Source organism: Oryzias latipes, chromosome 14, assembly GCF_053564925.1.
Source record: "Oryzias latipes strain Hd-rR chromosome 14, Olatipes_Hd-rR_3.1".
NCBI classification, from domain to species: Eukaryota; Metazoa; Chordata; class Actinopteri; order Beloniformes; family Adrianichthyidae; genus Oryzias; species Oryzias latipes.
Genome location: NC_136250.1, coordinates 17,652,603 through 17,665,040, shown reverse-complemented (window position 1 = coordinate 17,665,040; position 12,438 = coordinate 17,652,603). Strand labels below are relative to the sequence as shown.

At 39.5% G+C, this 12,438-nt stretch overlaps 2 protein-coding genes across 3 annotated transcripts; one reads left to right on the top strand and one right to left on the bottom strand.

Moving 5' to 3' along the window:
• Positions 1-1,467: 1,467 nt before the first annotated feature.
• On the bottom strand, positions 1,468-7,930 carry LOC101171933 (terminal nucleotidyltransferase 5D). 2 transcript variants are annotated; one of them, XM_011483637.3, is made up of 2 exons: positions 7,789-7,930; positions 1,468-5,584 (listed from the first exon to the last, which is right to left on the bottom strand). In XM_011483637.3, exon 2 carries the CDS (start codon positions 5,573-5,575, stop codon positions 3,308-3,310), a length of 2,268 nt encoding a protein of 755 aa, XP_011481939.1. In that variant the 5' UTR covers positions 5,576-5,584; positions 7,789-7,930; the 3' UTR covers positions 1,468-3,307. The 2 variants fall into 2 exon arrangements, with proteins under 2 accessions (XP_011481939.1, XP_078787416.1); XM_078931290.1 differs by having other exon boundaries at positions 1,468-5,599; positions 7,789-7,929.
• A 483-nt stretch (positions 7,931-8,413) lies between these two features.
• chmp1b (charged multivesicular body protein 1B) lies at positions 8,414-11,818 on the top strand. The gene is made up of 8 exons (XM_004076503.5): positions 8,414-8,616; positions 9,516-9,613; positions 9,686-9,832; positions 9,929-9,997; positions 10,095-10,202; positions 10,282-10,325; positions 10,466-10,538; positions 10,693-11,818. Exons 1-8 carry the CDS (start codon positions 8,598-8,600, stop codon positions 10,735-10,737), a joined length of 603 nt encoding a protein of 200 aa, XP_004076551.1. The 5' UTR covers positions 8,414-8,597; the 3' UTR covers positions 10,738-11,818.
• The last annotated feature ends 620 nt before the right edge of the window (positions 11,819-12,438 follow it).

The following is a 12,438-nucleotide window of genomic DNA, read 5'->3' as shown; positions in this document are numbered from 1 at the left end:
GTGCAACTTGCAAACAAACAATGAAAAGCACACTCGCAGTTTTTAGTCACAATGAGAGATGTTTTCTAACGAACTAAGCCTCTACTTGATCCACTACATCAAAAGTGTCACAGAATTACGGTGTGGAATCCGCTGAAGACGCTTAAAAGGATTTGGAGTGTCATGTAAGTTCAGTTTGTTGATCTAAAACTGCTGACCTCTTTTTAGGAGAGTGGGCGACTTTTTAAAAGTACAACAAACACTTTTGAATGTTATGGTAATATATATGTATGTATTTAACCTTTTTCCATCTGCTCCAAAAACAAAGAAAGGCCTTTTAAATGTCTTCATCTAAAACATTTTTAAAGGAAATAGAGACAGGTAACATAATGCAAAATAGACGAAACTGCGCTAAAATGTCTCACAGTCGTTAGAATATATATTGCTTCATGCTCCATTAGAAGTAAAAGCTTTTGTGTGTTTTTAATAGATTAGGGATGAGAAACTCTACAGTCCAGTGTGGGCTGACAGGTAAGAAATTTGCTCTATTTGAGAGACATGATCTACATTGAAAGTCATGTTCTCTCAAATTCAAAGTAAAAGCTCGTACTGCAAGAAACGATGCATCTGGTCTTGGACGGCTGCAGAGTAGAAATTAGTTGGAGTTTTTGGAGCTTCACTGTGGCTACATTTTGTCATGGCTCAGTGTGACAACTTTAACTTTACTTTTACCCTTTCTAAGAGCAAAAGCTTTTTTTTTGTCTCTTTTGCTTTAAAAGTCTGGTCTTCAACTCCAAACTAGCTATATTTGTCACTGCTGTCACGCCTTTTGTTTGTTGTTCCAGTTCCTGCTGTACTTGGACTTCACAGGACTTCACACTCAAGCTACTGGGAGATTATGAACCATATCTTAAAAGAGCCCAACAGGTTTTCCAATTAGTGCCTTTGAAAAGCATGAAGGAAGTGTTGTTAGCTCAAAAACACAGATCATTTGATGCCATGACTATTTGACATTTGACCCTTTGTAAAGACCTTTTATAATTTTTCACATGTAAGCTTAAAACAGAAATGTGATCTGCCTTTTCCTTTTAAAAAGAGCAGACACGAGGCTCTTGAAGTTGAAAATGAGTGAGAAGATCTACTCAGCAATGTTACTAAGGATATCAATGAAAACCTATTTACTGACACTAGAGCCCCACTGATGCACAGGAGCATGCTGGGATTTTGGAGGAAGAACACTTGTCTTCAAAGAAGGTTTGTGTTTCTTTAAGCAGAATTGAACCTCATCGAGAAAAACAAGTGTGTGCTGGACTTGCCTGCCTGCAGACCACTTCTGCGTGGAACATCTCTTTGGATGACAAACACAACAATGACCATCGACTGCTGGGAAACCTGAGCAGTGCAGTTCACAAAACACAACAATAAATCAAACACATGGAGCAAAGCACAATACAGAATTGATGAAAAAGCACACAACAGCTATGTTTTTTTCTTTTTGTCATAATAAGTACATTTAAAAAGAAACTCTGGAAATGTCAAATGTGACATGCTATAATATGTACAGCTACAAGACATTACTGCATTATCACACTCAAAAATAAACAATAAAAGCATGAAAAGCTCTGAAAACAGCTGTCAGGTGAGCTGTTTCATTTATAATTGTCTCCATGTTAACTTGAAGAAAGTTGTTTGATCTTTGAGTGACATTTAACTGAGTCGGGAAAAAATTTCAATATTATTTGAACCAAAATGTTCCCTTTTTACAATCATCCTGTCTATACACTGTATGGATTTTCATAAAATTGTGCAACAATATGAAAAAAACACACAAATGTTTCACAAAACTCGCCACTTTTACAACTTAATGTAATTTGATTGGATGAGATGTGCCAGATTACACCCTTAAAATGACACATTTGTTTCAAACAAGTAAATCTTCCCCAGTTGAGCCTTAGAAACACCAGATCCTTCATGACTTCAGACGTTTAAAGAGGAACAAAAAATTACCAAAAGTTACATGAACAGAACTTGATATCACTCCACATACCCTAAATTGTTTAGGTTTGTACACCACAAACATTTTCGAGGTCTGACTTACTGAACCATGTTGTACACTTAGATAAGAGATGGCTACGATTAGTTAATAAAAATACAATACTGAAGAATGCTTTTTTTTCTATATAAAATTACACAAGGACAACAATCTGTGCATTTTCTACTTTTAAGAAATAGCTAAATATCCCACTCTATTTTAATACTTGACAAAAAATCTGCACTTGATCTGATAAGAACCTGATTATGACAGCTATACAAAAACATAACATCAAATTACTTCTTTCCACTCCTTTTCAAGCAATAAATTAAACTGCACTTGACTTTAGTTCATAATAAACATTATACTTTTTGATCTAATGTGACCTAAGTGTGTGTTGTATTACTGGAAAAATCTCTACTTATGATTATGGATAATTACACTGTTAAGAAGATGATATCTTCTCATATTTTTTGATAAACTGTCTTTGTTTTAAATCAATGCGCTTTCTTATTTCTGAATGAGTAATGCATCTGTGATTTCTTGTTGTTTTTTCTATTATTAATGCTTGAAATGAACCAATAAATCTAATATAATCAAGACATAGCTAAATATACTGTATTTCCATTTATGTGTTTCTCTCAACATGTCAATAATTGAGTGCAGTCTTTTACTTTGTCTCGTAAACTACTCTGAAATGAAGTTTTCACAATAACAAACACATATTGTGTTACAACATGGAGGAATCGCAGGAGAAATTGTCAAAGTGTGTTACTGTGGAGTCCTATTTGTTAACACATTTGAAAAAACATGTTAAACATTATCTCCAGAGACGAAAGATTCACAAAAACACATACGAGACTTGAATCTCTAGTTGAATCCAAGCTAAGATATTTTTTTCCTGACATATAGTTTTTGATAGAGACGTTTATTAACCAGCCAGATTCCAGATTCCAGCATCTCCCTCCACACATGCAGGTGAGAAATACAGACTTATTCTGCTTAGACAGCCATTCATAAAAGTCAGTCCCCTTTGATGATATCCTCTCAACGTGTTCTCTTCTAATAGCTTCTTGGTTGTTTTTCCAGTGTTTATCTTAAAGGGCCACATGCTTTACCTCCAGCCCTATTGCTGTTCTGACCTCTCATTGTTCACAATAGATGCTGGAGAGATTTGAAAACATTAAACAACACTGCGCCCATAGGTGCCTGTTGTTAAAACTTGCACGTGCCTCTTTTTGCAGAGCACTTTGCTTAAAGCAGCTTTAAGGGCCCTGTGTGGGCGCGTTACTGTCGCTACACCAGGCCAGTCTGCATGTGGACGTGTAGAGGATAGGGGTGGTAGACAAGTGGGGGCTGGGCCTGAGTTATGTAGTAGCCGTTGTACATCGGCTCCGCCATGTACGGGGCTGGCTGGTAGAAGCAGGTAACGTTGGTCGTGTTGGGAATGGCATTCTGTTCTCCCAACACGCGTAAAGCCAGAACCGTGATCATGTTGAGCGTCTGTCTCCTCTCGTGTCCCATTAAGCACACCGTGCTTTCGTCGATCACACGCCGCAGGGTCATCAAGTAGTCATATTTGCTCATCTCCTCGTTGCCGATGAAGTGACACTGCAAATAGGCCTCGATCTTCCGCTGCTGCTCGCCTACGTCAGGAAAGTCAATGAAGAAGCGAGAGCACATGTAGCGCTCCAAGGACTTGATCTCGGTTTCGCTGGCTGGCCTGAAGTTCCTAACCAGCAGGTCGCTGTACTTTAGCAGCCCACCTCCTCGGATCTCCTCTGGGTTGTGAGTGGCAATGAGGCGATGACGAAGGTGGTGCAAGGCCTGCTCAAAGTCACCGTACATACATTCAGCTTCGACTGTAATGATGGGCTCTCCTGACGCCCCGAACCACGAGTCTGACTCACAACTGTTTGGAACAGTGTCTCCCAAATCCAATCTATTACCATCTGTTTTAGGTTGGAAAGATGTGTTTGTCGTCACATCAGGAGGTCTCGTAGAGTGTGCCGTCTCCACAATCAGGTCCACAGGTTCACAGGAAGATGAACCTTCGTGGAAGGAACTAGGTGGATTGCATGCAGATTCTGCAGGGAAGTCTGCACCCTCAAAGTTCTCTGATTTGGAGCTCAGCATGAGTGAGTCACTAACTTGAGTTGCATTAAGTGAGAGAGGTTTAGACTGAAGGTTTTTTGGTATTTCTATTGGAGGGAACAACTGTGTTGTAAGGTCTGACAAGTCATTCAGGAGAGACCATTTGTCGGTCTTGGTGATTGTCTTCCGAGACATTTTTCTTTGTAACTTTGGTGAAGGACAGTAATCCGGTTTGATGTCCTGTGTTGTGCTGCAGGTTTTTTTCGCCGGTGGAGGAAAGGAGAACTCAAGGTGTGAATCTGTCAGGTTCTGGGCATTTTCAGTGCTGCAGATTACCGAATCTACCTCATTATTTTCTTGACAGCAGGCTGCTCCTTGTGACTGTGAATTCTCCGGCAGGGGAACCTTTGGTTTACACCCTTGCTCATTACTCTGAAGCTTTAAAAAAGCGTGTGACACTAGTGCATCCCCGGCATCTGTGAATTCAATAAATTTGCAGGGTGACACTAGTGGATAATCACAGTTAAGGTATTCTTTCCCTTCTCCCTGTTTTTCACACAACTTGAACCCAACAGAGTTGTTTTCCTCTAAACAAACACCCTCAGTTCCATTTATCTTTTCTTCCGTCTGGTTATTCGCATTTTTCTTGGGTTCTAACCCTTGATCTACCTTGAGCTCCCCTACAATAGGCTCAGTCTCGTCATGATGTTCTTTCTCAAGCACTGACACTTCCTCATCCTGGCATGGACTTTCATCCAAGCCTGACGAACCTTCCTCAACACCCTCTTTGGTATTTTGCAGGTTAAGTTGCTCCTTCTTTCTATCCTCATGCCTTTCTCTTTTTGACAACTTTGTGTCATTCAGTGCCAGCTTTCCTTCTTGCTTCCTCTCCATGACCCAGTAGGACTCCAGCACGCGATCTAATATTATCTGAAAAGAATCCACGCTGAATTCAAACTGTCTACGAAGGGAGCTGACAAACCGAAGCTCCACGGTCTTAGCTCTGTTGTTGGAGAGTGAAATGAGGCTCCATTTGTCGTACTCATTGAAAACCTTTACCATCTTTTGAACGTATGCTTCCTTCATCGTGAGGCAGGTGATCTTCCGCCTGTTGACCCCGTATGGCAGGAGGTCTCGTAGGCTGCTCAGCACCACCTCTTTGATCACCTGGAAATCTTCCTGTCTGGGCAGCTCAACTCCAAAAATGATATCCAAATCTCTGTAACCCAGGCCGTTGTCTCTCACTAAGATGTGACTGGCAGTGGCTCCATTGAGACGTATGTCTTTGACCATGATGTCCCGCTCAACCAGCCGGTCCTTGACCACACGAATTATGTCTTTCACTCTCACCTGCAGCGTAGGAAAATTTCCCCGGCCGTGGATAGGGATGACCTCAGTCAAAATTCTGTCAAGAGCCTGGATTTGCTCAATGCTCAAGTTGTTGAACCTCTTCTCTGTTTGAAGCTCCATAGTCGCCTTCTGTCAAATAGAGATCTGATATTTACATTAAACCATGGTTAATGACTTGAAAAGTATTTTTTTTTACATTTTTATGTGTCAATGCAGGTCATCATGAAGGCAATATCAGAGCAATCCAGCTGTACGGTTTTGAGCCAGATGCCAGCTCAACTGAGAAAAACAAAGACGTGCCAGCTCAGTGGCCTTGTGGAAAAGAGTGTCCACCCTGTGACTGGAAGGTTGGGTGTTCAAATCCAGACCGAGTCACACCAAAGACTCTACAAATGGGACCCAATGCCTCCCTGCTTGACACTCAGCATTAAGGGGTTGGATTGGGGGGTTAATCCACCACATGGTTCCTGAGCGCGGCTATGTCTACAGCTCACTGCTCCCCCAGGGGATGGGTCAAATGCAGAGAACAAATTTCACACATCTAGGTGTGTGACAGCTAATGGTACTTTAACTTTAACATACTTGGATCTATTTGTCTGGAAGTGGATGCATCTGAGCAGAGCAGAACAGGAATCTTGTGGTTTTCCATAATAGCTCCCACGCCACACCTAGAAACTTTTTCATATGGCATTTTTCGTCTGCTCTTGATTCACAAGGATTTGAATGAATAAATACTTAGAAATTAAATTTTACACTTAATTTTCTTTATACACGTCCTCCATCGTGAGAAAAAAAAAGCCTTAAGAACAAGCTAAAAACACCAAAAATACAATTTTTATTGGAGTGGGTCTTTAAGAGCTGCCATCTTAACAGGTTAATAATTTTCAGTTTTGCCTTTAGGCCTTTCTGCAATATGTTCGAGCTCACAGAAGCTGAGCTGTTTTAGTCTTTTCTTACATTATTTTTTGACGGTCGTGCCAGATAAATGGTGACTAATCACTAGGTTGAATTTTTCCATCGTCATGTGATCCTGTGCTAGTTTACAAGTCACATTTGTCATTCACTAGGTGAGAGGTATTACATAAAAATTGGACAGATCTTTCATTATTGAACGCTTTAACTCATATTTCAGGTACTTTGCTTGTGTTGCATTAACTTATAACTAAAAGCAGTTAAAATATTCCTCTGCCTCCTAATTATTGACAAGTTGAAGAAAGACTTTAAGCAATTATTTAAATTTCTTTTGTTCCAAACTCTCTGAATTACAGAGAGAAAAGAGAATAAATAGGAGAGATAAAAACGATGTACGTCATCCCTTGTGACTCATTCAGGCAAAGTCCACTTCCTATCCACTTGACAGAAAACATTATGCAGAACAATGCAGAAGAGCGTATAGGTGTGTGCCATCTGAACAAAAATTGGGAGATTTTTAGCAACTACGCTGCTTTTTGACAGATGAATTCAAATATTTCTAATGTAGAGATCTTGTGTTATTTCCGAACATACAGTAATGATATGTAAAATCTCCTAAAACCCAGAAATAAGCATCAACTTGATTATCAGATCCATAAAGTTAGACTCAAGCTGAACTAACAGCATCTTTTATATTCGATTAAATGTTTGTGTTTATAATGATTGCATGACAGAAGCTCCTTGTTTATTTAGTTTTTCAAAATAATGTACAGTTTGTGACTAAAGAATAAGAAAAATCTATTTAATTTTTACATTAATTAATTAATTGTTTTATTCAATTGTATGCAAAAAAAAATCAGTGTGGGGCCCTATGGAGATTTGCAAATTTCACATCCGAGCTGCACTTTCTGCATCATCAGCCTTTGGGGGGGTCAGTGTTGGGTGGGCATCAATGCAAATGCAGACAGTGGCATCTGGGGGGGGGGTTACATCAGTTTGGTCCTGCAGCAGGACTGCTCCTCCACCACTTGGCTTCTTTATAGATAAGACTATATGAGTCATACAGCCAGTGAACAAGGCGTTACACGCTTGCTCCCTTGGATTCTTTGCATTTGCGCAAGAACAGCGCTCGTTGACGTGGCGTTTGGGGCATTAGGATTAGAACAACAAGAATGTTTAATCAGTGAATCTGTGACATTTTTGTGACATTCATGATCCACAGCCACGCAAACTGGTGCGCGCCATAGTTTGATCCCATTTAGCAGAGGTCACTTGTTTATCCCTTTTTAAGATTTCTAAGATCCAAATTTAAAAATTGTTTGGCAGCTGCAAAACACACCAAATATATTTCCAAAACTAAATTGCAAACATAGAAAGTGAATAAATAAAAATAAAATGTTTGTAGTATGAGAAACACTCACCTGCTCTGTTGTCAAATTAGATCAGAAATTAGAGGCAGAGCAAATATAAACGAAAATGACATGCAACGGGGTATCCAACAGGTTTATCCGACCCTTTTGGGGTGTTGATGTTGAAGTTACCACGGACAGTTTCCTCTCAGCTCAGGGAGCACTGTTTCCATGGCAATCTGACATCACGAAATTTACTGTAAATCACGACGCGCGGTCAACTCTGCGATGACCGAGTGACAAGTTGGAGACCACAAAAACAAACGCAACTTTAAAGTTTGCTCAAGTTTTTCACCCTTCTGCTCTTTTCGGTGGAGCTCAGCGACCTGTGAGGCTGATCCACCGGCGTGCCAACGCACTGCCGAGCTGTTGCGGGGTGAGCATCACATCAGACGGAGTGAGTCATCCTCTCTCCCCGCCGTGAACCGCACCGTAAATCTGATCATCAATCAGCCGCCCACCCCTCCGTTAAAGCCAGACCTCTTCGTTCTGTACGTGGGGGTCTTTGCTACCCCCCTCTATGCCAAAACTACTAAAAGTCTTTTGATATTTGTTTTTATTATATATTTTTCGTCCTTTCATTCACATTTGGGGCGGGGCAAACTCGTCTGTGACGTTTTGACGGGGGAATGCCGACACCACGTGGCAATGACGTAGTGGATATTTTGATGAGACCAGGAAGTGCCGAAGAAGGCGAAGCTTGAAGCCTTGATGAGCTGAACTTTCGGCGACATTTATTAGCCTTTTTTCATCGACTTGTCGCGGACTGCTTGAGAGGACGTGTTGGTGTGAGTGTTGAGCTTCCGAAGAGCCACTCTAAGATGCCGAGTATCATGGAGAGTATCCTTTAAAAGACCGCTGTGGTGTGACCAACGCTGGAGCTAACGAGCAGCGAGCGGTTGTTTACGACTAGGCTAGTTGGACTTAGGCTAAACAAGATACCAGAAACTGCTCTAAATGTGTTCTAAGTTGACAAGAACTTTATATCGTTTTTTACTGAAATTCTTTAGCAATTTAAAACGTATTTTAGGCGATAGTACAGGGTTCAACGCCGCGCGGAGGGCCTCGAAAGCCTAAAACTAAAAGCTGGTGGAAACACGGTCACCAGGTTACTTAGTTTAGCCACTTTAACTGTCAAAGTAAATAAACTACAGGATATGCAGGGATTGTAGTAATTTGGTTTAATACTTTAGCACCTCAGTAAACTAATAGTAAAACATTTTTGTGTTATTTTACAAAATAACAAGGTTTTCACAATAAAAGCACCAATATAAGTTTTAAATCGCGTGCCGTTTGTTAATTTAAAGACAAATAACAGATGAACCTTACTGCTAATTTCAAATAAATTTTATTATTTAGATATGGGTTGCCAATATACTGAAATAATTTAAAAGGTATTGCATTCATTTCTATATCAGAAGGGAGTTTACATTTTATTTTGAAAAAACAGATTTGACTGCAATGGAAATTGAACTTTCATCAATGAAATTTGTTTTTTAAAGGTTTTTTTCTCTTTCCAACAACATTTCAACAAATGGAGTTAGTGTGTTAATAATTTGTTTTTTATTCCAAAGTATTTATTATCAACACACCATCTGACTGTACATTTGATGAGAAACTCTTTTATTACTCTAAAACATAGTTTAGTGTTAAGGTTTTTTTTTCCAGATATACACAATTTTCAGCCAAAATTTTGAAAATTATTGTGTGCTTCCCCTTTCCTTAACTCCAAATATCAGAAAATCTGTTCAATTTAAAGTTTGCTGCCAAAGAACTGCAAAGAAATGCCAAAAAATGTGACAAAGAGGAAAAAGCAGAGAAGGCAAAAGTCAAAAAGGTGAGTTCTTGTTTGATATGCTAATCAAAAGAGCATACTGGGGTTTACTGAACCAGCTTCCCCTGTTTGCAGGCCATCCAGAAGGGAAACATGGAAGTGGCGAGGATCCATGCAGAGAACGCCATCAGACAGAAGAACCAGTCGGTGAACTTCCTGAGGATGAGTGCTCGAGTAGATGCAGTGGCTGCTAGAGTCCAGACAGCAGTCACAATGAACCAGGTACTCCATGTTCACTAATCCAAGCATGGGGGGCGATACACCACACCCATGCACGTTTCTTTGCATTTTGCTGATTTTTATTTTTACTTTTCACAGGTCACGAAGTCTATGGCCGGAGTAGTGAAGGGCATGGATGCCACCCTGAAGAGTATGAATCTTGAAAAGGTAACCTTCTGAAAGGAAAATGAATTCCTTTTGTGGCGAAATCCCTTACAGTTGTACTGGGTTCCATAAACATTTCACTGCATTTGTCTGCTTTCAGATCTCTGCTCTCATGGACAAGTTTGAGCATCAGTTTGAAACCCTGGATGTCCAGACGGCCCAGATGGAGGACACCATGAGCAGCACCACAACACTCACAACACCACAGGTGCCTTTTGCTGCATTTCTTGTTGTCCCAGGCTGAAGTTGCTTTGGCACTGACCTGTGCTATGTTTTTTGTTTTTCAGAATCAAGTGGACTCTTTGCTGCATGAAATGGCTGATGAAGCTGGGTGAGAATGTTACTGTCCTGGAGTCCTTTTTATTTAAAAATAGTCGTTTTTGTAGACAGATGTAGACACCGACTGAGAAGAAAAATAGCAGCTGGTATTATTTGGATATTTCTGACAACTTTGTTGTTTTTCCTGTTTAGTTTGGACTTGAACATGGAGCTTCCTCAAGGCCAGACAGGTTCAGTTGGTACCAGCGTGGCCTCTGCAGAACAGGTACATTCTGTTGCTGCAATAAACTGCTATAATAAGTACTATAAAATTCTGCATTTCTTTAGTCTGTTTAAAATTAACCCAAAATGTCAATGCGGCTCACCTCCTATTCTTCTCTTGTCGTCTTCTTGCTTACTGACGTCTCTTGTCTTCATAGGATGAACTGTCTCAAAGGCTCGCCAAGCTCCGAGATCAGATGTAAAGATGGACTGCAGGGTTCTCCATCGCTTGTACACTACCTGAATATGTCTCGCTTTTATTTACTTTTTCTCTCCTCATGACATCTCATGCCTCTCTGACAAAGAGCAACTGTATAGATTTATTTTTTTCTTCCAAATCGAGAGCATGTTCAGGTTTTCATTTATGGGTTGTGTAAATTGTGTCGGAGGAGTTGGTGTCCTCTGTGTAGCGGTCACTGTGTGGTCAGTTTGGAGAAGCATCAGATTTAAAAGAACCAACAAAAGAACCCCCATTTGAGAGTTTTATCATACATCCAACTTTCAAAATGATTACAATTTCAAAAATTCTGCCCCCCCCCCCCCCCCCCCATTTTAAGGCTGTTACCTTGATTTCTGATCGTTAACTGAAGTTCTACCAAACCTACCCACAGAGTTTATTCAGCAGCACATCTTCACTAAAAGGGCTGTAATTTACAGTCCCTCTAATCACTTAGTATAAAAGCAATTGGATGTTAAAATTCACAAGAAAGAGCAGTTTTAATGGGGAAATTCAGAGCTTTAATGGAATATGTTAAAATGTAGGCCCTCTGGTGGTCAAAAAAAATGTAATTTATGATGTCTCAAATCTTCAGTTCTCCAGAATTCTAAAAACTGAACACACTGGTTCCTGACTTCTGCTGGTACAAGCTACTTTTAAGTATTTTACACAGTTCATTTCCAGAAAAATGCTCTACATGTTTTACTGATTAAAACAGTCTTATTTAAAAAAATATACCTATTTAACTTTATTAAATTGTGATTTCAAATGAAAGCCAGTTATCACTTTTTTGTTCTGTTTCATGCACTTCTGGTGATAAAGTTTAAAGTTTTGGACAGTTTTCTGTTTCCTTATTTTTCTATTCCTAGATTATTCAAAACTTCTCCCTTATATGGTGATTTCACACCAACTTGTATTTTTTTTGTGTCCATTGTTTTCGGAAAGTCCTGAGATGGTTGGTTTCTTTTCTGTTGTCATTTTCACAGTAATGGCTTGTCTTTTTGGAAGAGGGCTACAGTTTGGGGATTGAGCTGTGATGGAACAATAAAGTTTTATGATACTTACAATTCCTTTCATTTTCAGTAACTGAAGTCTTACTTCCAAATTTCAGTTATTCCCTGTATGAGAAAGTTAAATAAGTCTGCCAGAGCACAAAAAAGTGCAAGTGTATGAAAAAAATCCAAATACTTTTAGAGTCTGTATAGGATATTTTAATACATTTTAATGGATTTTCATATGGGTATTTAAGTGCAATTGTCTTAAATCTACCTGTGTTGCATGTATATAAACACGGCTACCATGTTTGAACATTAATCCATTTATTGATACATTTTTCCTGCTGAGTAAGCTACGTTTTTCCATGCCATGGGATGGAGGATATGCAAAATTTCTGATGTTATATAAGAAAAGTGTTACTGATGCTGCACTAAATCTAACAGTGGGATAAAGGTTTGGGGTTCATCACCATATTTATCAGCAAAATATCCTTTATTTTGAAAGTAGGATTTCAGCCGGAAAACTTCCGGAACGCCGGTCCTTCTCTGCCCTCTAGTGGTCACAAAACACAACCCAAGTTCTGTTCCACGTTCATAAAAACTAAAACATTTATCAACAATATTAGGACACTAATATGTCCCAGCAAAATTTGTTTTGATTGTAAATTTATGTTTTTCCTCAATACAATTTT